Here is a 24,867-nt window from a genome sequence, read left to right as displayed (position 1 = left end):
GTAGGACAAACTTCTGTGGCAACTTTTTCTTTTTTTTCCCCACAGAAACGAAGCAAATGTTGTTACAGGAATTTGTGGCACTGAATCGAATCACAATGTAGACTTTCACAAATGCACACATTTCCCCCACAAACTAACTTGAAATAGCAAAAGGCCTAATTTATTTGAGATTTGTCCTCTGCAGAGAAGAGTCCTGTCTCCATAGGGTCTTTGAAGCTATCGAACGTGTTCCCAGAAATGCACGAGATTATTTGTATTAGTTGAGCAATAATTAATGTTTCAAGTAATGTCTGTGAAGTCGAAACTTGGAAGTGAAAATACCAGGCCGAATTGACGTCGACATAGATATTTAACATACTGCCTATGAGCAGGTCAGATTTCGAAATGGCATGGGCATTACATGTGGAGGAAAAGTGAAAACAAGCTTTTACTTTCAGGTTAATGGCATGCTGGTAAATCGATTGGCGACATGATGAACACACTTTGAGATCCGAGTTCACTGATGGATTATGAAGCTAAAAATAAAAAAAATAAAGAAATACGGATCTTACGTTGTAAAAGAAGAAACAACCAAAGCAAAATATTAATCCAGGGAATGAGGGAACATTATGGCACGGATAAAAACTGTAATAAACAATTTTGCATGACATGTTTTTTCATAGTGTTATTTTTATCAACTAAATCATGCGTTTCTTCCTTGTTTTTGGCTCGCTGCCAGCCTTTGGAATCTCAGCCGATCTAATCTATCCTGAGCTGGATGAGTGAGAAGTCCACTGACACCTGTTGAACCGCGAGCTTTGGTCATTAAAACGCGGGGCGTTCAGTCTGTGTGGTGAGCCAGGTCTTATGTACAGTACATGCAGATGCCTGACCCCATTCCTGCCTCCACATGGGAAACACACAGAGCCTCGCGCTGCATTCAGGCGCTCTGCGGATAGTTGGGATACAGGGAAACAGTCTGTTCACAGGCTTCTATAGAAATCAAATCTGGATTGTATAAATACTTGTGCTCAATATTTGCACCTGTGCTTTCATTTTCACAGAGAACGCATGGATTACAGGCCCTCTGCTGGCAACAGTGGGGAGTTGCGCGTTTATGAAAAGGAAAATTAGCAGCACGGCTATTGCCAACAAGAAGTTAACGGATCGATGCCATTTCAAGCACCAAAAGGAGCTGTGTGGACTTGGGAGAATGTTTTATTTGGAAAAGTATTGAAATTGCATTTGGGAAGTTTGAGATGTGTAAAGACTCCATTGGAATCTATTTTAAAAAGCGTCAGCTCCCCGGCCATAAGGACTTAAGAGAAGCTCTTTCGTCGCCCATTGGTCACAGTGCACATTTTAAACACATCCAAGAGCGTTCATGTTTGAAAGATGACTGAAATATGTCTAAGCTACACAGTTAGCAACTTCTACAATGAGACCCCAGGGAGAGAAGAACTTCACTTGCAGGTTTTGCGATTTACCGACTGCGACTATTCAAACAGTAACTTCAATTCGATCACAATCAACTAAAAGCTGTGTGTTAAAAGCTTAGAAAGTCCATGGCTTGTATTTGATCGTTTACAGGCTGAAGAGTTAAACATAAATGATTAGAATGCTACTGTCATATAAATCAATATGGAAGTGAGTATTTCTGATTAGGGGTGTGCGATACCAGCCTTTCTATTGCATTACTTTCCCATTGGTTTGGATTCTGAGTATTTTTTTCATCCCGTTTCAAATGTCACTAGTTGTTTTTACTGACAAAAAAAAAAATTAACTGCTTAAAAAAACTGCTTAAAAAACACTAGTTTGGAGCTTGTGATGCATTACTAGAAGCCATTTTTGGTCTTGGGACTCAAAGAACACATTTTTACACTTGGACAAGTATCGAAATACACTTTTCTTTCTCCTCTTTCGACCCATGTGTGCGTGCGTGTGATTGCTGGTTGGCGTGTGTGGCTTCAAATTAAATTCAGACAGGCTGTTGAAGATGAGATCACGGGCTCGTCGGGCTTCCTCCCTTCAGTAGCGCTCTCCCATGTGGCTGTAGGGGGCTCTAGTAGGCGTCGGTCCTGTAGCTTTGGTGCGCGTCCGAGGTGAGCTGAGTGGTTTCTGTGGCTGAGGACGGCTGCATCACAATAGGCTCACCGTCTGGAAAAGACAAACAGAATTTCCCTTTCAAAAGTCGTTTTTATCCCCCTAATACGTGTCTGTCTTTATCATAAAACACAGTAAATTCATTAGAAATAAGGTTCAATTGGTCTTCTAATGTTCATATTTGGAAATTCACTTCCTGCAGTGTAATATCAACAGATTTAAAGCAGTACTAAGTAATTCATGCCCCTAGAAGCCACAAGTGCCACTGCAGGAGTCGTAACATGCTACGTTTTTTTACTCATTAATTGTCCGTGAGAGTAAATACTATGTTGACAGAAAAGACAAAGGGAGAGAGGGATATTGTACATCCAATTACACAATGGAGATCTTTTTCTTTCACTCAGACTTGGCTGTTTAAGTGGCGCTAGCCTGCTGTTAGCTTTGCCCGCTAGCTTCTTATTTATGATTCTATTCGTGTGTATTGGCTCCAACCCGTAGGCTGTGAAGTTGCAATTGTTGTTTTCTGACCAGAGACACCAGGGGGAGATGAAAGACCCCCCCAATCATCCAATTAACACTTGTACTACCTCCAGAGGGACTACGGAAAGGATTTACTAAGGTAAACAAGTTACTTAGTACTGCTTTAAGTTTTGTCGCTGTTTTCCTTCCGGTGGAGGTAGGACGACAGCGCCATCTGCAGTCTGACTTCTTCAGTGAAGCATTAGCAGATGTGCGTAAGCAAGAAAAAAACCCTCATCCCGGTTTACTGTCCCGGTATGAAAGATAGTAAAAACTAAATAGTAAAGTAAAAACAAACACATGTTCTTGGTGCCTCAGTCAGCATTGATATTTTACATTGTACAACTTGAAATAATCTCATTAACTTGTAACAATGAAATACAGGCGCTAGAGCTGGAGAAGACTTTGAATGGAGCTCCTCCTACTGGCGGCTGTAGGCATAACTTTCAGTGTCGATTTACAGCGTGGTTTACAGCTTCAGCTCGGCCAGATAAACACACTTAGAACTGAACGGCTCAGAACCGATGCAATGTTAGATTATGGGCTTTAAAAATGTGGAAGCCAGTTTTGGGTTTAGTCAATTTGTCAGTTAATGAAAAATGTTTCTTTCTTGCCCAAAGACACAACAACATCATGCTTTGTGAATCAGCAGAAGCCGGGATTTGAAATGTAGACACTTCACGACAATATGCCATTTGGCATTGTCTTATTGTAACTTACTGCAGTTAGTTCTGGAACTAATGCAGACACTTTTTCACACTTATTGCTTCTTCTGGTTGGTCTCGTCAAGCTTTGAGTGAGACTTTAGGTCGATATACAGATACACATTGCACCTGAACATTTTTGCCATATTGCCCAGCCCTACTTTTAACCTTTAAAGTTGCGCATAATTGTGGTTTGTGTTGAATATCTTGCTTCTCCAGATCAACAGCTGAGATTCCCCCAGTCATTGTCAGCACAACCATGAGGCCAGATACCCTCTGGTCTCACAGAGCCCCAAACATATCATCATCATGGAGCCGACAGTGCTTTGCGAGGGCCGTTTGGGACAAGCACTCGAAAGAAAGATGACCAAACATGAACATCTGGTGACTGACCGCTGAGCACAGGGCTGGGGAGGCGAGACGGATGCCTTCAGAGATGAACAGTGGCCCGACTTGGCGCCATGTCCTCCTTTACTGACCTCTCTCGTCTGCTGCCATCTGTGCCTCCAGGTCCTCCGGGGACACGTAGAACTCGGGCTCCTGGTCCATGGGCGGCCGCGGTTTGCACTTCCCACAGCAGCAGTTACAGCAGCAGCACAGGCAGCAGCAGCAGTAGCAGCCCGTGGCCAGGCAGCAGAACAGGAACAGGCCCTGGAGGACACACACGTGAGACACGGAGCGTCATTATGGCATCTGTGTGGGTCTGCTCTATCAATTACAGCACGGGAACAGACTCTACAGAGCACATACTTATCAATGTCAATGATTTATATATAAACTGAACTGAACTTGGCCCTGAGCAAGACGCGTTGCCCTCTACATCTATTACATTCATTTACAAAAACTCTAACTTTGATCCTGCAGTAAATGAACCACCTCTGCATAAATCATAACAATAAATAAAAGTAAAAACTGTTAAGACATGAAAGTTGAATAATGCTAATTTACTGACCTCCAAATTAAGAAATTATCATTATTACATAGAACGCACTCAGTAAGTCACTGCAGCATTCACCTATTCACTCATTTGTCTGGTTAAGAACAGGTTACCTTGGCCCACCAGCTGGACAGGACAAAGTAGGTGTTGACGTTCTCCTCTCCGAACTGCTCGGCTACGTACAGCCCCAGCGAGCCGTATTTGTCGTAGATGTTCTTCTTGGTGGCGTCCGACAGGATGGAGTGAGCGTTGTTGATCTCTTTGAACTTGTCCGCTGCGTCGGGGTTGTCGGGGTTTTTGTCTGGGTGGAACTTCAACGCTAACTTTCTGCATATAAAGAAAAACAAAGATGTACATGTGATCATATCCTCCATGCCGATCTATGCGACTGATATTTCGGATGTACCTTAAATAAATTATTGTAACATTTCGATTACAAATGTACATTTACATCACAGTAATGATTAGCCTCATGGGGGCGACAGTGGCGCTGATGGTAGAGCGGGTTGTCTCATGAGCGGAAGGTCGGGGGTTGGAATCCCGGCTCCTGCAGGTGCAGACTGTCGTTGTGTCCTTGGGCAAGACACTTCACCCAATGCCTATGTGTGATCGGTTGGTGGTGGTCAGAGGGACAGTTGGCGCAGATGTGAGCAGCCTCGCTTCTGTCAGTCTACCCAAGGGGAAACTGTGGCTACAAATGTAGCTTTACCACCATCAGCATAGTGTGATCATGTGTGAAGCACTTTGGGTGCGACTTGTGTCATATGAAAAGCGCAAATAAGATTCCCTTCCCCTCATTGTCGGTGGTTCTTAGGCAGCTCAAAGTCTCCCTCTAGTGGTGATCATTCTAAACTGCACTCCTCTTTTGCAGAGGCAAGAGAGGTGCAAACAATTTAAAAAGCAATGTAAAAAAAATCTAAAAAGTGGCAACAACACGGGGAAAATGATCCGTTTAAGATGAGTTTTGTAAATTTGGGTAAAGCTGAATTGGAGACAATGTGCTCAGTTAAGGCGGGGGTTAAGAGGTTAAAGTGACTTGGTTGTATCAGCTCAAATAAATGAAACAAAGAAATGTGAAATAAATGGGAAGAAAAATTATTGTTCCGTTTTCTGGTTCTAGATGAGAAATATTTTAGTATTGTTCAGGTATTGGTATTGTAAACTGGGTATCGTTAAGGTACCCAGATTTAAAAATGTGTACATCTAATCAGATGGAAGACCTCAGTGATTTGGGAATATGGATATCGTGTCACCCGATATTGTGATACTGACGATATTATACAAATCCTAAACTGGCCCTTCACATGGAGATCTTACCGGTAGCACTTCTTGATGTCTTCAGGCGTTGCGCTCTTCTCGACTCCCAGCACAACGTACAGTGACTCTCCTGAAGTGGAGAGGGTCCTCTGTCTGTGCGGCTCCATGGCTGTGTCACACTGCGCCTGCTCGCTCGCACTGTCTCACCTGGACAACACAGACAGAGGAAACACACGGTTCAATAAAAGCGATCCCAAAGTCACGACACACAGCCTGGCGGAGTAAACAGTCTCCTCCTGGATGTGCATGACCTGAGGTTTCAACATTATGTGGCCACAGAGTGAGGTCAGCTGACGGGCTGTCATCAAAGTGTGTGCCCAGTTTTTGGTGGTGACTTTTTCCACAGTGTGTGTTGCTTCCGACGTCGATAATGGGGGTTTGAGTTATAATATACAAATATGTTGCACAGGAACTACTTCCGTCTTCGTCAGAGCCGTCGGACGAAGACGGAAGTAGTTCCTTGTCCGTCGAAACGCGTAAGGTAATTGAACAGCTTTTCTTTGTTTCAACCTAGTGTCTTTTAAAAAGAAACCAAAAAAGTTGTGCTCCTCGTATCATTACGCCTCACAATATTGTCCCCCTTTTTATCTGCTTATAAAATCGACATGTTACATTTCTGTGTAAATATACTTCGCATGAAAACACTTCACGTAACTTTATTTAAATGAACACGTGGAAGAGCTTGGTAGCTTCTATCGTGAGCTTTTTTGGAGCTATATGACATGTGGGAGAGGCTGCGTATGTGCTCCGATTGACAGAGCGCACGGACAAAGACCAGACGGGGATAACTTAACTCGGCTAAGGTTAGGTAAGAACATATCTTAGTATGTAAAAACGGTGGCCTATTCCTTTAAGTCAAATTAATATTTATAATCAAAATGTAAAAAAGCAACATACATAATATCCATTAAAAATATAGGGACAGCTGGTATTAAAGCCCCTCCAGTCATTTTTTTGAAAAAAAAAAAAAATTCTATAAGTCATTTAGAGTTTATTTTGTTCATAATTAATCACGTACAATCATTGTTTATTACGCATCTGATCACGATTTTTGCCACAAACAGCAGAAAAAGTTTTTATTAGCCACACCCAAACATGACAGGCGCACATGGTCCCAGCACAAACACACACCTTGGGACTAGTTTGAGATCAGTCTCAAAAGGAAGCAGAGAACACTGAAGTCACACAGAGGCTCCTCATTGGTCACATTCACTCGCACGCGGCTCCTCAAAACACTGAGAGAAACTAACAAAAGACCGCTGGGTTATACGGATATTCTTTTTTTTTTTTTGGACTAGTCTTTGCAACGGGACTTTTCCCTGGTGACTGGATGAAGTGTGAAAGGTTCTGCTGAGTTTGTGGAGTTTCAAAGGCTCCATTGCTACTGTGTTTAATTTACTGTTTACTCCGCGGTTCTGCCTGTTTACATCCAGAACCTTAGAGTTTACATCACCAGCTGCCACTGAACAAAAAGTATTGAAATAATAAGTATTAGGGAGGGGTGGAGGCATTCACCAGTAAACAACAGACTGGATCAGAAGCTCTCCAATAATTAGCCTAATGAGACGAGTTAAAGCAATCTTTGTTTTATCAATTTTATTAATGTTTTCTTTTTCTTTCACGTTTGTCCAGTCATTGCATCCTATAGTTTTAGAGCCACGTTTAGAGCCCGGTTCAGCCTTTACCCTCACATTCACAGACAACACACTGTAATTAAATGTTCAGTCCTTTCTTTACTGTTTGAAAGACATTAGGATCTTTTTCGGTCAAACATAATGAGGGTACATTTCCAGCGCACTGTAGGTAAAGTCATCCAGGCCATGTTTATGTCCCGAGAGGCCCGAGTGGCAGATGGTCCCGCACACGCCCACCACCGCTCGCTCGACCGGATTAACCAATCACAGCCAAGATCCCAGCACCACATGTTTAACTAAGAACACAGCGCAATGTTCACAACGCGGATTAATAACGACGACCAGGAAGTGTCAGCTCTGCTAACCAATCAGAGAAAGGTTTGTTGGGTGGCTTTGGAATCTGATTGGACGTTCAGGGAAATCAGAATTTCCAGGCAGCGTCGACTCGAGAGGAGGTGACTGTAGCATATGGTCTGCTTGTCTATTTTTAGCACACAAAAAAATGATGCTTGCTGCCAGAAATTGCTCCAAATTTTGGGTGAGAGGTGAGGTGAAATATCTCACGCTTCGTGATTTATCAATTTGAAAAAGTTATCTTAAATGGTTCACGGGCAACAGAAAATAATGCCATTATTTAAGCAGTAAATCCTGCGGAAACAAAATCTCTTGTCTCCATGAGTGATGTTGGGGCTCGTGGCCTGAAAGGTTTGGGGGCCGCATATTGAGGTACAGTATATGTCATGACCACAGACCAGCAGTCGATGCAGCGAAAGATTCGATTGGGAGCATTTAGAAGAGGTTTTCACGCTGAAATCTTTATCTAGGCTTCGGAGCTTCATGCAGCTCCTTCTCACATTAAAATGTTAGATATTATTGAGGCTATAATTTTCTAGAATTACTAAAATTGCAGTAAAATGTACAATCTCCAGTGATGTGTGCCAACTCTCAAGTCTGAGGGCCGCGCTTTAGGCCCCCCTGGTTTAGAGCTATGGTATAGCATAGAATGGTACGGTACGGTGTGCATTTCTTTGAACACAGACAGAGCATAACGGTACATTAACCAAGACCATGCTAGGAAAGAAACCTGGTGCCAGGTCATAGCATGGATGCTAATTTACTCCTGCAGTCCCTGGATGATAGAAAACCAAAGAAATATGAACATTTCTTATCAATCACTCAATCAATCAAACTTTATTTATAAAGCGCTTTTCATACCGAAAGGTATCACGAAGTGCTTTAAGATTACAACAATTAAAACAATACGCTTGGGACAACCTCCCATATATATATTTTATATATTAGGATTAAATAAATAGATTAGTCAGTTAAAAGCTATGCTAAAAAGGTGGGTCTTGAGCCTGCTCTTAAAAACATGAACGTTCTCTGCAGCCCTGAGCTCCTCCTCAGGTCGTTCCAGAGGCGAGGGCTGTAATTGGAAAGACGCCTCACCGTGAGTCTTTTTGTTGACTTTAGGAATAACTAGGAGACCCCTGCCGGAGGAGCGAAGGGGCCGTGAGGGTTCGTAAGGTAAAAGCAGTTCTTAAAGATAAGAAGGACCAAGACCATTAAGACATTTAAAAACCATTAAAAGAACTTTAAAATCGATCCTGAAACACACGGGGAGCCAATGCAATGTATGGGTGAAAAGGACCAAGGTAAGAGATCTGATCTTAGCACAACACTACTTATGGAACTGCCAACCTTTGAGTTTGTTGGGGGATGCAGTCTATTGTTGGGAAAACTATTGTCTTATGTCAATATTGAATAGAAACATTGATTATCCTTTTGCAGGGGTTGGCTATATGTACATTTACAGGGAAATGTATGACTCTGTGACGAGCTTGGACGATCCAGTGTTTTGTTTAACACAGTAACTAACACACCACCGATTTTTGTCTCATCAATAATCCTGTGATTGATGCTTCAAAGGTGCTCCTTTGAAAGACTAAAATCTGCAGATTTCAAAACAAAAAAACGGTAAGTCTTGGGTAATCATGGTTCTGAAATTTTAAGCAAAAATCTGCAACATAAAATCTATGACATACGATCACAGTGTAGAAAGTTGTGACCGTAATTTCACCGTGACGTTTCCCAGACCCCCTGAGGCCTAGGACGTTGCTCAAAGACCCAACTGAAGTCTTTCCGATGCGAGAAACAGGAAGTCTCTCAGAAATGGAAGGTCTCACGCTCGGTTACAGAGCCTGCCTATGATTGAGTGAGAGGCAGATTTAACCAATCACAGTGAAGTGTGAACTCAAGCCTCAAAGAAAACTGTACGTGTTCCAATATTTTGCACAACAAAGTGTCACCGAACAGTTACATAATGAAACCTGCAGTTGGAGTGTGTCTTCATCGCCTATCCCTGCGCTCTCGTAAGTTTAAACAGTCGTGGTTTGCTGCTCGGGGAAAGCGCAGCTCCATTAGTCTGTGTTATTGACTGAACCAGAGCCAGCTGCCGTCTGTACACAAACTAGACATGTGGAAATCAGACCTACGCCATTGTTCAGCTCAACAACTCCATTAGAGACACATGTCCACTCCATCTTCATACTTAAATATCCATTTGTCAGATGCTTGTGCACATTTCAGATCATGTTCCCCTAAGGGTTTGTTGCTTATCATTCAAGAAAAGTGAGTTACTTATAAAACTGTCCATGTCAGTGTGTTTCAGATTAAGCTGAAAGCCAGTTGAGTCTTAATTCGCCCAAAGCTCATGAGCTCACTGACTTCTAGCGGCCAGTGTTGTGGCGAGGAGTGGATTTTCAGCTCTGTTTTGAAGCCGTGAACAGAGACAAATTTAAACCCGTACACTTTTGCAGCTGTGCCCTGCTTTCTCTAATCAACATCTGCCCGAGCGCTGCAGCCAAAACACTGATGTCATTTATCCAGCCCTGCAGAGAGACGGGAATGTCTCTCTCTGAATGTGGAAAGTGCTGCGATTGTGATTCAATTTGCAATTTAGTTCACAAGTCTAGTAAAAGTACATGAGCAAAAAACCTTTTTGAAGGGTCCCTTGATTGCCGCTTGCTGTTGTAACGGGTCCTCATGGTGAGTGTAAACTGAGAGAGTTAACAAACACAAACTGCTTTTTGTAAAACAGCGCGGTGAAAGGTTTAGCTCGATCACCCACTTCAGAGCTCACAAGCAGTCATCATTTTACCTGCGTCTTACATCTCCATCGAGGCTGCTCTTCTCATATACATCAACTGTCCGTTTCCCACGTCCATTAAAGCAGTGGTTCTCAACCTGGGGGTTGGGACCCCTGTAGGGCCGGCAAGAAAGACGGGCAGCACGGTAGCACAGTGGTTAGTGCTTGAGCTTCACAGCTAGAAGGTCCGGGTTCGATTCCCACCAAGGACGGGGCCTTTCTGTGTGGAGTTTGCATGTTCTCCCCGTGTCTGCGTAGGTTTCCTCCGGGTACTCCGGTTTCCCCTACCACTAAAAACATGTACAATAGGCCAGGATGTAGGGTTGTGCCGATGTCATCGTCCATCGTGATGAATGAGCAACATCACGATGGAGAGCCACCATCATGATGCCACGCCCCCTCCTGTCAGAAACAGGCACTGATCTTCTGTGGGCCTTGTAAACCTTCAAACTTTGCATGGATTAAATTAAATCACGAATAGAAGACATGATGTAATGTCGTAATATCAAAGTAAAGACGCTGCGCTGCTCTATTTGACGCGCGGGTCTCTCACTTTAACACTGCGTGGTCTCGCTTTGCTTTGTACAAAAACTAAACTAGCTAGCTGAGTGCACATGGGTTTAGATATCTTCACGAAGGACCGAGAGAGGAGAGAAAGAGGCGGTGCAGGAGTTACGAGGTTACGAGCACACGGACCGGCGGCGCGTGGAGCGGCTTCAAAAACGTAAGCTACGAAGCAAACTTGTAAATATTGTCCCGCTCACCCACTGTTTCTTAAACATTACGTTAACATTGAGCAAATGCAAATAATAAGCTCTGATTTACATTTGTATTAGTGTGATAAGAGCCTTGGTATTGAGGAGTTCACGCTCTGAATACGTCGTTCTCCTCTCAGACTTTACGCACGAGTTTTAACACATTTCTGTTGCAAAAGTCGTGCTCCATGACTGTGTTCAGATCATGTTTAGTTTAGATCCATTTATCCTGCAATCTCACATTTTTCCTAACATAAATAATATGCAGCTTCTATATAGGCTATGTAAATGTCTCTAAAAATGCTTATAATGAGAAATGGACGATATCATCGTCTATCACGATGGTTCACTGTAAACATCGTCAACGACCAATTAAGGGGACATCGCCCAACCCTACCAGGATGTATGAGAGTGTGTTTGAGACTGCGCATGGGGGACGACGGATGGAAATTAGCCCAAGGCTACAATCCGGTGTGGCTTGTTCATTAACTTGCACTGTCCCTACCAAATAAACCATAAATAAAAATAAATAAAAATTTGGAGGGTTGCGAGGTCTCAACTTATGTGGTGCTTTTCTAGCTTCATCAAGCCTTTACAGTAAGGAACCATTCATTCTCTCATTCATACACCAGTGTACATAGACACTGGAGGCGAGGAGGGTGAAGTGTCTTGCCCAAGGACACAACGACAGTGTACACCTTCAGGAGCTGGGATTCAAACCCCCAACCTTCTGATCATGACACGACCCGCTCTCCCCCCTGTCGCCCCGATGTAGATGAAGTAAGTCTGTGCTATATTTTAACAGAGCATCGTTGTTGTTTGTTATTTATCAATGTCTTTTTTCTCTTTAGTTAATTAAGAATCATATCGGCTAATGTCCCCATTTCCCACAGTATGACCCAACAGGGCGGGGGTCACCGGTCCAAAAGGTTGAGAACCACTGCATTAAAGGATAGAAAGATTTTATGCAACAAAGCTACTGGCCTGACATTAGCTTGGTTCTGTGGGCCGTGATGACCTGTTCTGCCTTTCACGAAGACAGAACATGCACAAGATACGGTACGAGTGAGGCCTAAACATATGATGCACGTTAATCATGGCTTAAAGTTTAAACTAACACCAAATAAGCACATGATTTCATTCATAATGTATTGGCCATAACATTCACAGGACAGCGAGGAATAAGTGGGTACACCTCCTGGCTAAGGCTCCTCCAAGAGCTAATTAGACACGTTTATGCAGACATTTAGAGTCAGTCACTGAGGTGTGGCTTAAAGCTGCCCTGGGCACTGAAAAACACACACTGGTTAAGAATAATTGTCTTATGTGCACCCTGCCTCACTCAAAAGAGCTCTCTGAAGACCCACGAATTATTGATTTGTATAAAGCTGGAAAAGGTTACAGAACCATCTCTAAAGGTCTTGATGTTCATAAATCCACAGAACAACAAATACCAGCCTTATCAAGCCCTGGAAGCTTAAAACATGGCGATGCGCAGTCTATTTCAAATGTTTTTGTATGGTAATGTTCCTTGTGATTCTTCTTATGTAAAATATGTGCCGTGGCTCAAAGCAGTTGGGAAACATTGGCCTACAACTTGGGATTGTTTGAGAAATAAAACCATAGCATAATCTACATAGAACTCAGCACTGCCAGAACACCTTTTCACCTCGAAAAGCCGCCTATTTTTGTGGAAATACCGGGGTGTCAGGGTGAGAACATCTTTCACAACACTTTCATCAGCTTTCACCTCATCATCCTTTCCCATATTACACCCATGTCATTATAATCCAACACTTTTCCATCGCACTTCCCTTCTTTCTCCGCACCTTCGTCATCGCCGCTCCATCATCGCACCTCGCCTCACGCTCGTGTTCTCGCAGCCTCCTCTCGCGCAGACAGACTAAACAAACGGAGCGTGTTTACTGGGGACGCTGCATTTGTTGGTTGAGCTCAGGTTGCACAGTGAATCTGGCCGTTCCAGTCCGACGATCCAAACTGAAGCGTCAACACACAGTAAACAAAGCTGCCGCGCACATGTACGGGAGGAGGCAGGCGCTCAGACGCTGCCGGGGCTCGAAAACTACAGCCATCGAATTGGAAATGCCATCTGAATGTTCGTAATTAGCATTGAAATTTCCCAAAGGTGTGGTTTTGGTACGGCTTGGTTCTTTAATGTTTTGGTTTGTCAAGTTTCAGATGAAAATTGCAACTGGAAAGAGTGTGATTGAAGGTGGAAAGACAAAATAGTTCCTCATGTAAGACAGATGTTTTTTACTGACCAGAATTACTGGAGAGTAAAATACCACTTCTTAAAATACTACCAGAGTACTGAGCTCTGTTTGAGCGCTTCAGTCTGATTTATATTATTGTGCTTTTGTAATCAGGCAAACAGCAGCTGCAAGGGATGGATGCTGAAACAGGTATCGTAACGGCACATCTGCCGCGCCCATAGACTGTAAAAATAATGGACGTCTTCTGCTCACTCCTCCCCGTTTACCATAATGACCATGGTCGTGGGGGAATTCATGGCTATGCTAACAGTCCGAGCCTCATTAAATATGAGATTTCTAAAATTCTTTTTACGAAAACCAGCCTGGTTTGATAAATTGTGACTAACCCAGCGTTATCACAGGAGGAATATCTAGCCTAGTCTAGTGTTGAAAAAATTTAAACCCGGCGTTAAAGTTGTTTTTAAGGTGTCTAAACTCCAATGCTTTTTAATGGGGCACTAGCGGTGATATGGAGGTACTACAGCAATGGCGGCCCCCAGTGTCGTGGTCATAAAGCAGAGCAGCCAGCGCCCATTGGCCATGCCCAGTTAAGGCTGGAGCTCATCAGTTCTCTTATCAGAGGAGTCACACTTGTGTCGTGCTGCCAATTCAGCACTAGCCTCCACAGCGCTGTGAGGGCCACATGCTCTCATCTTCATTCATATTACTTTGAGTTTCAAACGCTCACTACTGACACCTACGGACAAAAATACATTCCAGAAGTATGGCAGAGGGTAGCTTTGAAGTAGGAAGAGTTACTTTTCAACTCAAGGTGATACTACAAAAGAGTATTACTTAAGTAAAAGTTAAAGAGCTGTGAAATAAAACTATTTTAAGAAGGACAAATATTCCAGACTAATTCATGTACTTGAGAAGATGTAACTAAAGCTCAGCACAAACTACATGTTATGCCCGATTTTGCAACACTTCTCAGTCGCGCCGAGTCGTGACTTGTGGAAGGCAGTCGCAGAGTCTGATTGAGACACTGGAAGAGCTGTGCAGTTAATGCATTAGATCTGAATTCTAAAGTCTCTATCCAAATTGTACTTGCAACGCACAGAAAGTCTGCCCTGCGCTGATTGTGTGAACGGGTCTGATCCACTGAACAACCAGCGATGGGTGATAGAACTTTTGTAGGCGATTTGTAAACGGAAAAAATAATATCATAATCTTATAAGAATATTTTTTACACGTAGCTCTTGAGATAACGCCACTCATAGGTGCTCACCTTTTGCTCACCTTTTGCTCACCTTTTGCTCACCTAAACCGAAGTTTAGAAGCCTCTATATCGTTTGCTCAGGGCTGGTTGTTGCAGAAAAGTCTAAAACTCTTCTTCAGGAGCAGATCTCACAAACGCTGCTCAAAGCAAACTCATTATTTCATGCTGCTGTGATGATTGTTTCTGTTCCCTTTATGTGCTTTATGTTGGCACATTCTTTGGTCTGACTTAAACAAACAGAGCTGCGTGATGACATCATCAGGCCGTGCACTTAGTTTGCTGGGGCAGGTGTGGGGGCTGGCCAGCAGGGGTTAGGTGAGGCAGGGATCTCAGAGGGTTAGTTTAGAAAGGTGAGCATATTTATTAGAAGCTGAGCTTTTTTAATTGTCCAAAGAAAATATTAGTTTTTGTTTTTAATAAAAAAATAAAGATTGTTTATAGAGGCAACATATAATCGTGATTTCAATTATTACAAAAAAATAAATAATCGTAATCATTATTTCTTCTATAATCGAGCAGCCCTACTGCCGCTGATATAACTCTGGAGGAGAGCGTTGTTGCGCCTTGATCAACTATCGGTGAGTTTACACTGTTTGTGTCGCAGAGCGGCTCGTACGTCACCGTGGCTTCTAAAATTCTTAGTTTTATAACAAAACAACAGAAAATCGCAGCGTGAGGGAAGACCTTCACAGCGTGGAGGGGCCCTACGCTCAATAGCACAGGCAAGGACACTGCGCGTGATGGAGTTTTCTTTGGCTAAAACAAAGTTTCCCTGGTCTGATCCTCTGCTCTTCTCCCACTCAGAGGGGAAACATGGTTGATACAGCACCATTTAACTCCGCCCCTTCCCCCTGGACTCTCCATGGAGACGGTTGTCAATCACAGCAGAGCCCAAGGCAATAGGATGAGTAAACAAAACGATTTTGAAAACTCCATGGTTTATTAAGAAAAGTTTTACTTTTGAGAGCAGACAAGGAATATTTAAAACAGAAATAACTATGTTTAATGGGCCTAATTATAATATAGGCCATATTATCTAAATATTAATTAGCAGGACTCTGAGCCCTTTTCTTCATATGAAAGATCAGAAGACCTTCTTTAGTTTATTTCCCCCAAAAAATTGTATAAAGTCGCTCAAACTGAGTTAAAAAAAAAAGAAAGAAAAAAGACATTTCTGTGGCCTCATCACCCAGCCCTACTTGAGCTTCGAAGATAAATGATTTTAGCCCAGGGTGCCCAAGCCCCCCCCTGTTTCATCGGAGAAGTGTCATCTTGAATGCGCTCTCGCGACATTACGACAGTTCTAGGTGACAGACATATAGACATATTCTTAAAGTTTTCCGTCTCCATGACAGAACTTTAACCCTTGCTCTATTCATGAACTACCACCCGATAAACTCCATTTTTTTGATCTTTAAACAGAACATAAAGTCTATGAGGGAAAGTAACAGAACATTTATGCAGCACATTCTGCACGGCAGCTTCCACGTGAAACACAGCCCCAGACACTGATCATTCATATTCCTTCATAAGCTCCACAAGGGCCATTCATTACATCACACTCCCCTGGCTCTGTGTACACGCTGGTTTCAGAAGTCGCAAATGTATAATGCAGCGGGACTGGTTTGCTCCACATTTAACAAACTGTAAAGGATGTGGCGCCTGAGGGCAGCATCATTTTCAAACCTCACAGCGCCGCTAAATTAGCCTCCTGGCACACAGGCAGAAAACAGGCCCTGCAATTCATTAGCTAATGTCCAATCAGCTAACAGTGCAGTGGAGGACACATGCTAACGCTGAACGCATCTACATTACCCTGACGACCACTGCCAATGCAACTGGACTGGATTATTACAAGATTGTAAAAAGGGATGAAAAAAGAAATAAGTTCAAGCTGCTCACATTGGCACGATTAATTCACGGTTCATCATGTAAACCTGTGTGTGATAAAAGGTGATGTTAGTGCATATTTGACCTTTCAGTGTCCCAGCGGGTCATAGAAATAAAAAGAAGTCGCGTTCGATCCTAACGTAGGCGGGCCGTTACCCAGACGGCTAGTCCGGGAGACTTTTCAGAGTCCGTTAGCCTGCTCAATGTATTTTTCCTATAGCCGTGAGCATTAGTTAACAAACTTAACAAGTTATGTTATTAACGATCCAGATGTTTTCAGTTGTTGTCAATCCATCGACCACATTCAGGTGAGGTCAAAGTCCAATTCGAAATCAGAAACGACTGTACAGAGCATTTGAGATGTGTATGTGTATGTGTATGTGTATGTGTATGTGTATGTGTATGTGTATGTGTATGTGTATGTGTATGTGTATGTGTATGTGTATGTGTATAGAACATAAGAGATTTACAAAATCCCCCAAAAATGTGAAACTAAAGACCTCTTTGGGAAGGTCTGGCCTGTTTTAAGTTATACAACAAAGATACCAAGGCTAAGGGAGAGTGCCCGTCAGGTTCAGGCCCATAGAACTGGAGTGTGAGTTCAGGGTAACTAGAAAGTGAAGGTGAAAAAGTGTGATCTCCATGTGACTCTCAGTCACACGACTGTTACAGCATAAGAAAAACACCACTCATGACCCATAGAGACTGTTGGTCAACTGTTCCTCTTTCAAAATCACTGCGTCCAGATCCAGGTTTTATTTAAGATAACATCAACTTTATTGTCCCATAGAGAAATTTGTCTTGGACTTGCCATGCTGTGGTTCCTACAATAACAGTATATGACAGTGCATTCAAATGCATACAAAAGTCAGCTTCAACTATAACCACAACAATCACAGAACAACAGAACGAGTTACACATTAAGGCCACAATGTTTCCCAAAGTTTCATCAAGGCAACAAAGAGAACATAGGAGACCTAAACACAACGTGCTATCTGCGCTGGTTAAGGAGAGCAACCAATACAGGAAGAAAAAGTGTTTGTATCAGTTGCTTGTTTGACCAATAAGGAAGTGATTAAACAGAATCAAAGTCTGCAGGTCGACTGTAACGCCCTGACATCCATCCATTTTTCTTCGGCTTTATCCGAGGCCGGGTCGCAGGGGCGGCAGTCTCAGCAGAGATGCCCAAACTTCCCGATCCACACACACCTCCTCCAGCTGTTCTGGGGGGACCCCAAGGCGACACCAGGCCAGCTCGGAGACATAGTCCCACCACCGTGTCCTGGGCCTTTCCACGCCCTGACATCATTTCGCAATAGCAGAAGAGCTATGAACAAATAAGACTGTGTTGCCATTTCACAAGTTCGTCATCATAACTGCTAAAGTAATACTACGGTCTACTACTCATACAGTGGACTGAATAAGTATCTGCCCCCCTTAACTCTGATATTTTGCCACACTATGGTACACAAACATAAATATATTTACATACAATTTTACATCAAAGACGCACACTAAGTGACACATAATCGTGAAGTGAAATTAAATTTCTACATGATTTTAAACTTTTCTTAATTTTATTTTTAAATTTTTACATTTTTATTTATTTAAGTGGGGTAAGTGGCAAAATAAACTGTCCACAGAACAACTATTAGTCATACACTGCACAAATCTGGCCTTTATGGAAGAGTGGCAAGAAGAAGATATGTTGCAAAGAAAACCATAACAAGTCCCGTTTGCTGTTTGCTGAAGCCACATGTGGAGGAAGGTGCTTTGTTCAGATGAGACCAAAATGGAACTTTTTGGCCTAAATGCAAAACGCTATGTTTAAGTAGCGCTGCACATCACCCTGGAACTATCCCCACTGTCAAACATGGTGGTGGGAGCATCATGCTCTGGGCTGCTTTTCTTCAGCAGGGACAGGGAAGATGGTTCGAGTTGATGGGAAGATGGATGGGGCCAAATACAGGACAATCTTGAACGAAAACCAGTTGGGAGTCTGCAGGAGACTTGAAACTGGGGCGGAGGTTCACCTTCCAGCAAGACAACGACCCTAAACATAAAGCCAGGGCAACAATGGAATGGTTGAAAAGAAAAGGTCAAGTCAAAGTCCAGACCTAAATCCAATTGAGAATCTGTGGAAAGACCTGAAAACTGTGGTTCACAAGCGCTCTATCTAATCTAATTGAGCCTGAGCTGTTTGCAAAGAAGAAAGGGTAAAAAAAAATCCAGTCTCAAGATGTGAAGGACTCCAACAGACTTGCAGCTGTAATTGCAGCAAAAGGCAGTTCCATAAAGTATTAACTCAGGGCAATAGATACTTTTGTAAACCTCAATTTTTAGTTTTTTATTTATAAAAAAAAGTTGAAAATCATGTACAAACTTCATTTCACTCCACAATTGTGTGTAGGGCTGTCACAATAATGACTATATCGACTTATCGTTCAATAAATTACAGATAAATAATACATTTTTGGGACAATATTTATCGTCTGTACATTATATTTTATGTTTATTGCAGCTTGTGTGCTATTTTAGGATAAGCATTTTTAGAACAAAGGTTTACTGTCGTTTTTATGCCTGAGAGTTGACCACATCTATTATCATTAGTAGTCGATACTACTCACACATGACACTGCATCTTTGTTTGGAGGGACATACGCCCATATTTGAGCATTTGCTAAAGTATCTGTGGAGGTGTCGGCGAAAGATGCAAAGAGGCAAATCTCACACAGCCCACTTTGTTCATTTTTTATTATTGGTACATACTTCAGGACACGAACGATGAAGAGAAAGCCTCTGCAACATTGCCATAAAGCAAATACGCGGCGACGCATGCTCCTGTTGGAATATCAAAAGCAAACCGCGGAGAGCCATAGGAGTCCCAGCTGTGGGGTAATTTTAGACTTTGGAGTGTCATGGAGACTCCGAGCTGTCAAAAGACCGAGAGCTCTTCACTGCGGATCATTACTGTCTGAACAATTACGGACGGATGCGACGGATTTCAATCATTCACAAAGACCACCTCCGTCTCCCTTCTGTCCCCCTTGGGTCTCTCCCTCGCCTCTTACCCAGCCCCGCTCGCACAAACGCAGAACTCAAAAATGTGCAAAACAGACTGGATAAAGAATAATGCAGTAAGTAACTAACTCGTGTTGTTTCCAGAGCTGCCGTCTAACCTGATTTGCTGTGACTGGCTTTAGTGTGAGTCACTGATGGTGAGCTGGATCTCATCCAATGTTCACTTTTACAGTAAGAAAGAAAGAGCCCGGCTGACCGAGTGAGCTCATTGGGTTCAATAAGAGTTGGTCACCATCTTCGTCAGCAACTGCGGATCATTTGGCAGCAGGCCCAAATTACCGACGACACGCCTCAGGATAACGGCTGATAAAACCCTGCGTCACTGTGCGGCGTTTAAGGAAGACCCACAGGTAGAGAGGCATCGATACTTTGAACTAGGGCCCAACCGATATGGATTTTTGGGGACCGATAACAAAATGAAGGGGGTTGGCACGGCCGATAGCCGATATTTAAGTCATTTCATTTAATGTAATTGTTTTTATCTCTCAAATAGCCTATAGTTAATTATACACTATTATTATAGTATAGTTATTATTATAGTATTATCATAGTAAAGGTCTCAATCATAGAAATGTATAGATATTTAATAGAGGTCGACCAATGTGTTTTTTTCTAAGGACGATCCGATACCGATTTTGGGGGATTTTGATGCCGATATGCCCCGTTGAAATTTTTGGCCAAATCCTGTGTTTGAAGCTTCTAAACGTGTCAGTGTTGAACGGTGACAGCACGGGGGCGTTGTATGAGGGGCATTGGGCTAATTTATTCAGGACATTCAGCAAAATCAGCAAGTTCCAAAACAAAAAAGGGTAAGTCTCTATCGCTTCTGGTTCAAAATTATGCGCAAAAGTCTACAACATGGAATATAGTAAAAAAGTGTCATAAACTGGTGACCGATTGTCAGCGCGATGTTTTTCTGCTCCACTGAGGCCTCGGGAAGTTGTGGGTGGGCTGAAAAAACGGGATGTCTCTACCACTTTCAATTCTGGAGATATCGGCCGATATTGCAAAATACCCAAATATCAGCCCGATCCTCACTTGGAACAAAATAATTGGATAGGCTGTCTGTGAATCATGGTGTTACACCACAAGGGGGCCCCGCTCCTCATCACTGCAAGCTTTTGTCTGAATGAGTGAGAAACGCTGCCCCCTGCTGTTATGGCGAGGTGAACGAGGCGGATCCGAAAAACTCCACACTTTATCCTCCCTGAGACAGACAGTCTCAAAGTTTGTCATCTTTACCAGGCAGCAAAGTCATTTCATTTGATGCTAGCTGGCAGCACCTCATGGATCTACTGTATTGTTTTTTCTGAAATAAAACCAACTTACTGCTGACGGGACCTAAGCCTTGAAGTTTTACTGTTCTGTGGTTCTTCTGCGTTCATAAAGGGCAGCATTATTAAACAAACAACATAACTCTCTCTTGATTGTGGCTATGAAAAGATCAGCTGTTTTTCATTCTATACTTATAACTTACTGTAAAAGAGAAGTGTTTTGATGAGTTGAATTTGCTTAAACATACTTGAGGTCTCACTCAATATGACATTTATAGAAGAACCAATGAATGAATGAAGAGGAATATTTATTACCCCATTCCCCTGATTTCTGTCATTTCTGCAGCTTCAGTGAAATTTTTAATCCATAGGCAAATAGCCAAAATAATTGCGATTAATGATATTATCACAATAAGAAAATCAAGACCCATTATTTCATCATTGTCCCATCCCCATCTGATAACAAAATGAACATGGTGAACCTAAAAATATCACATGGCTATCGTTATTGAGTAGAGTTCAGTTTGCTCAATATGACCCACCCTTCTACAGCTGATACAAGAGATCATTAGATCATCTCTGCTTAGGGATGGACACCGTTAAACGGTTCCTACTTGGAACCGACCGAAAAGCTCCGGTCGGGGGCGGTATCGAAAAATTTTAATTCTTTCGGTGCCAACTTTCGGTTCTTTTTCTCTCCAGACGTCAATATGTGACCCGCAGTGAGTCTCTAAAAAGCTACATGAACATGTGCGCAGATACTGACCCGCTTCAGCGCAAATGGAGCGAAGCAAAGATATATTTTATAGATGTAACTTATAGCGAAGCAAAACTTGCTAAACTTTTGTAATAGAGATGACAGAGCCGCGGTCTGCGTCAGGACTGAGACAGGACGTGGACTACACCGGTTGTAAAACCCAGAGCTAAACAAAACCAGTTATAAACCAGGACTAAACCAGGACTGAATAAGAAACTTGAGCTTTTAGTCAAATTGAAAAGCAAAAAAGAGCAGTGACAAGACGTGTTTACCTTTAGCGACAGACCCACGGAGGCTGAGCTTACGTGCTCTTGTTTACAACTTTACAGCAGCTGCAGCGACAGGAATATCCAAGATGGTTTGTTGAAAGCGAGCGCTCACTCTGTATTAGACATTGTTGGTCCAGTTTTGGTAAATTGTTAGTGGCAGAGTGAGCGCTCACACCATGCAAGGATCTTTGAGTGTGAAGTTGCTTTCGCTTCGTCGAACAGCGCAGTGTGTTTAGAAAAGTTTAGCTGAAAGAAAACCATGTCCTGATGTGGATCTGTCCTGTCTCTGCAGCTTAAGAGGTAATAACGTCCTTTCTTTCTCTTTATTACTGCTTAAGTGGAAATTGTGCTCAAAACACGAAGTCACAGGCGACGCTGCTGCTCCTGTGTAGCTTCTACTGTGCCGTTTTAGGATTTTTTCCTGAACTATACTTTTTTATACACGTCATTTTTATTGAATTAAAATAACATTGGTATCGAAAAAAGTACCGTTAAGGCACCGGAACCGAAAAGCAGGTATCGTTAAAGTACTTGGTATCGAAAAAAAACGAACGGTACCCATCCCTATCTCTGCTAGAGTCGATCTATCTTCCTTGGTTCCAACACGAGTCACAGACCCTTTAAACACCGTCCAACAAACCAATCCTAGAAAATGTACACAAATCCCTCTTTACAGTGCCAGAGTGAACACAGCTATTATAATGTCACTTGCTTTCTCACACTAGTGACCTAACTCACATGAAACAATCCTTTATGCAAACTTTGAAGTAGATACAGGCACACAATGTCGAGTTCACGGACCTCTGAACTGAAGAACACGTACCTACAGTTCTTCAGTTCTGAGGTCCATTAACCCAGACTATGGTTCCCACTCTTTCCAGAGCACCTTACCCTAACCCCAAACCTAACAAAAAAAGTTGCAGTCGCTAGTTATGATTTCAAGTTGCAAAACATTGTAAGTTTTCTCCACAGTTAAAAAGCCAGCCAATCCCCGTTTAAGTTTAAATATTAGAAAATGGCATCCTAACCCCCGCTTTAACCGAGCGCCTTTCCTCCAGTTCTGCTTTACCCAAATCTCAAAGCTCATCTACTGGAACTCACATGCCTCATTAAGAAAAGACAGACAACACTGATCCCAACTTTTTCATTGCACTTTTGTCGCTCTTTCGTGGCTTTCTTGTTGATTTCAGTTCAGGTGGGGGTTAAGAGGTCAAGCATTTACTAGTTCAGCTGTAACCAAATCTAAAAGCTTCTTGACTGGACAGCTTCTTTTTTATTGTTTATTTTTTGGGGCGCTTTCGCAGTTATTTTGTCATGATTTTGTTTCTTTCGTTGCTTTTTTAATGCTTTTTTTTGTCGTGTTTTGATCAGTTTTTCACCACATTTTTGTCACTTGCGTTTCCATCACGTTTCTTGTCGCTCTTTTGTCACTTTCTCATCACTCTTTAGGTGGTTGTTTGTTGTGCTATTGTTGCTTCTCCTACGCGCTCATGTTGCTCTTTCGTCGCTTTGTCGTCACTCATTTCATTTTCATCCTCATTTACGTCGCCGTGTTGACACTTTTTTCAAGAAGCTGGAGAAAATGTGCCGTGTTCCGGTGTTATAATAATATCTGAGCTCATCTTACCATCCAATGCCATGTACAGCACAATTGTACACAATTCATACTTTTATGCCTCGACAATAAATTAAACATTTGTCTCCGCCTGCACTACATAATGCAAAAGCCCTTAGGTATAACTATGAGCTTACGTTTTCCATTTTTAACCATTTGGGCCAGAAGGACTCCATGTGTGCCTAACATGTACATTGCGCACCCGCACACCGAGCCGCCTGTAATCCCACCTGACACTCCTTTTAGACTTCACATGGGACAGAAAAATCCCTCACCAGCGCCACAATATCTATTCCAGAGGCAAACAAGTAGCAGAAATGTGTGCCAAAACAGGGCAATCTAGGACTGCACAACATATTGTAAAAAATATCGTATCGCAATATTTTGTGTCCTGCGATATCCGTATCGCGGGAAGCCACAATGTATCGCGACATCACTAAAGCCTTCATCTGACTGAGATCGGCCCATTTTTTTTCAAACAAAAACAAATAAATAAATAAATAGCAGTTCAAGTTCAGTTTTACTTAAACGTGTCAAATTCAGTTCAGTTTTAGCCTTGTTTTGATCCTGATCTTGTCTTTTTTTAAGTCTTCTTTTTAAGTGGCTCTCGATTTGTGTTGCTTTAGAAAGGAACATATCGTGTTGAAATGGTTTGGTGAAATATCGCAATAATAACGTTATATCGCACAGCCATATCGCAAGTTACTTCAATATTGTTCAGCCCTAGAGCAATCCAATGGGAATGTTTGGAAATTACACCATGAATTACGCTGATGGATCAAAACGAAAGCGAAATTGCACCCGTTTCCCAAGAAAAACCCCGCGTCAACCCATTTGCTCCCTGTAGGAGACGAGACTGTAAATCCGGATTTATGTCGTAGCTCGTGGTCCAGTTTTACTCAAGGCTCAACAAATCAGTCCGTTGAATGAAATGCCAGCGATCGATATATAACTCCGGGGGTCAGCTCGCCGTCTGGCCGCCTTTCCCCCCTGTAATAAACAAAATGCTTCGTGCCAGAAAACCAGAATACACCGGTTTGCGAAGGAATCAAAGCGTAGTTAAAGCGGATAATCTCAAGTCACCGCATCAAAGCGCACACACAGGAGCATCCATGTTGTTAGCCTAGCCGCCGCAGCAGCCTGAGGTTTCGCTAACTAATCCAAGGGCAGTGAAGCTAAGGGCGATTCTTACCTTTATTCAGTCCCCGGGCAGCGTGGTATGGTTTCTCTGAATCGCGCGGCTTTTATAGTGATCGCATCCCAGATAAGAGCCGTGACACCGTGACAAGGAGCGGGGAGAGTGCGCTGAATGAGGGCTGTCCGCTGCTGCACAGAGAAGCGGGCTACTGTCTGCTGTCAATCCTCAGCCGAGCTGCGATCCTGCCTGATCCGT

General features: G+C 42.7%; 1 protein-coding gene and 1 long non-coding RNA gene across 2 annotated transcripts; one reads left to right on the top strand and one right to left on the bottom strand.

Moving 5' to 3' along the window:
- The first annotated feature begins 625 nt into the window (after nucleotides 1–625).
- On the top strand, nucleotides 626–1,459 carry LOC306964187. Its single transcript, XR_013792958.1, has 2 exons — nucleotides 626–1,275; nucleotides 1,309–1,459. It is a non-coding gene; the product is annotated as an uncharacterized lncRNA (long non-coding RNA).
- A 431-nt stretch (nucleotides 1,460–1,890) lies between these two features.
- LOC306964169 (dnaJ homolog subfamily C member 5-like) lies at nucleotides 1,891–24,867 on the bottom strand. The gene is made up of 5 exons (XM_079558111.1): nucleotides 24,667–24,867; nucleotides 5,560–5,706; nucleotides 4,356–4,569; nucleotides 3,785–3,956; nucleotides 1,891–2,136 (listed from the first exon to the last, which is right to left on the bottom strand). The coding sequence occupies exons 2-5, from the start codon at nucleotides 5,664–5,666 to the stop codon at nucleotides 2,042–2,044; spliced, it is 588 nt and encodes a 195-aa protein (XP_079414237.1). The 5' UTR covers nucleotides 5,667–5,706; nucleotides 24,667–24,867; the 3' UTR covers nucleotides 1,891–2,041.

Source organism: Gobius niger (genome assembly GCF_951799975.1).
Source record: "Gobius niger genome assembly, chromosome: 6".
Classification (NCBI taxonomy): Eukaryota; Metazoa; Chordata; class Actinopteri; order Gobiiformes; family Gobiidae; genus Gobius; species Gobius niger.
This window is presented reverse-complemented; position numbering and strand designations above follow the sequence as displayed.

Bases quoted from the DNA above. Each gene is read 5' to 3' on its own strand.
- LOC306964169 (XM_079558111.1), bottom strand. From the start codon at position 5,666: ATGGAGCCGCACAGACAGAGGACCCTCTCCACTTCAGGAGAGTCACTG. The intron at 3,957-4,355 runs GTAACCTGTTCT...TGTGTCCTCCAG, and splicing joins TGTCCAGCTGGTGGGCCAAG to GGCCTGTTCCTGTTCTGCTG. The intron at 2,137-3,784 runs GTCAGTAAAGGA...TGTCTTTTCCAG, and splicing joins GATGGCAGCAGACGAGAGAG to ACGGTGAGCCTATTGTGATG.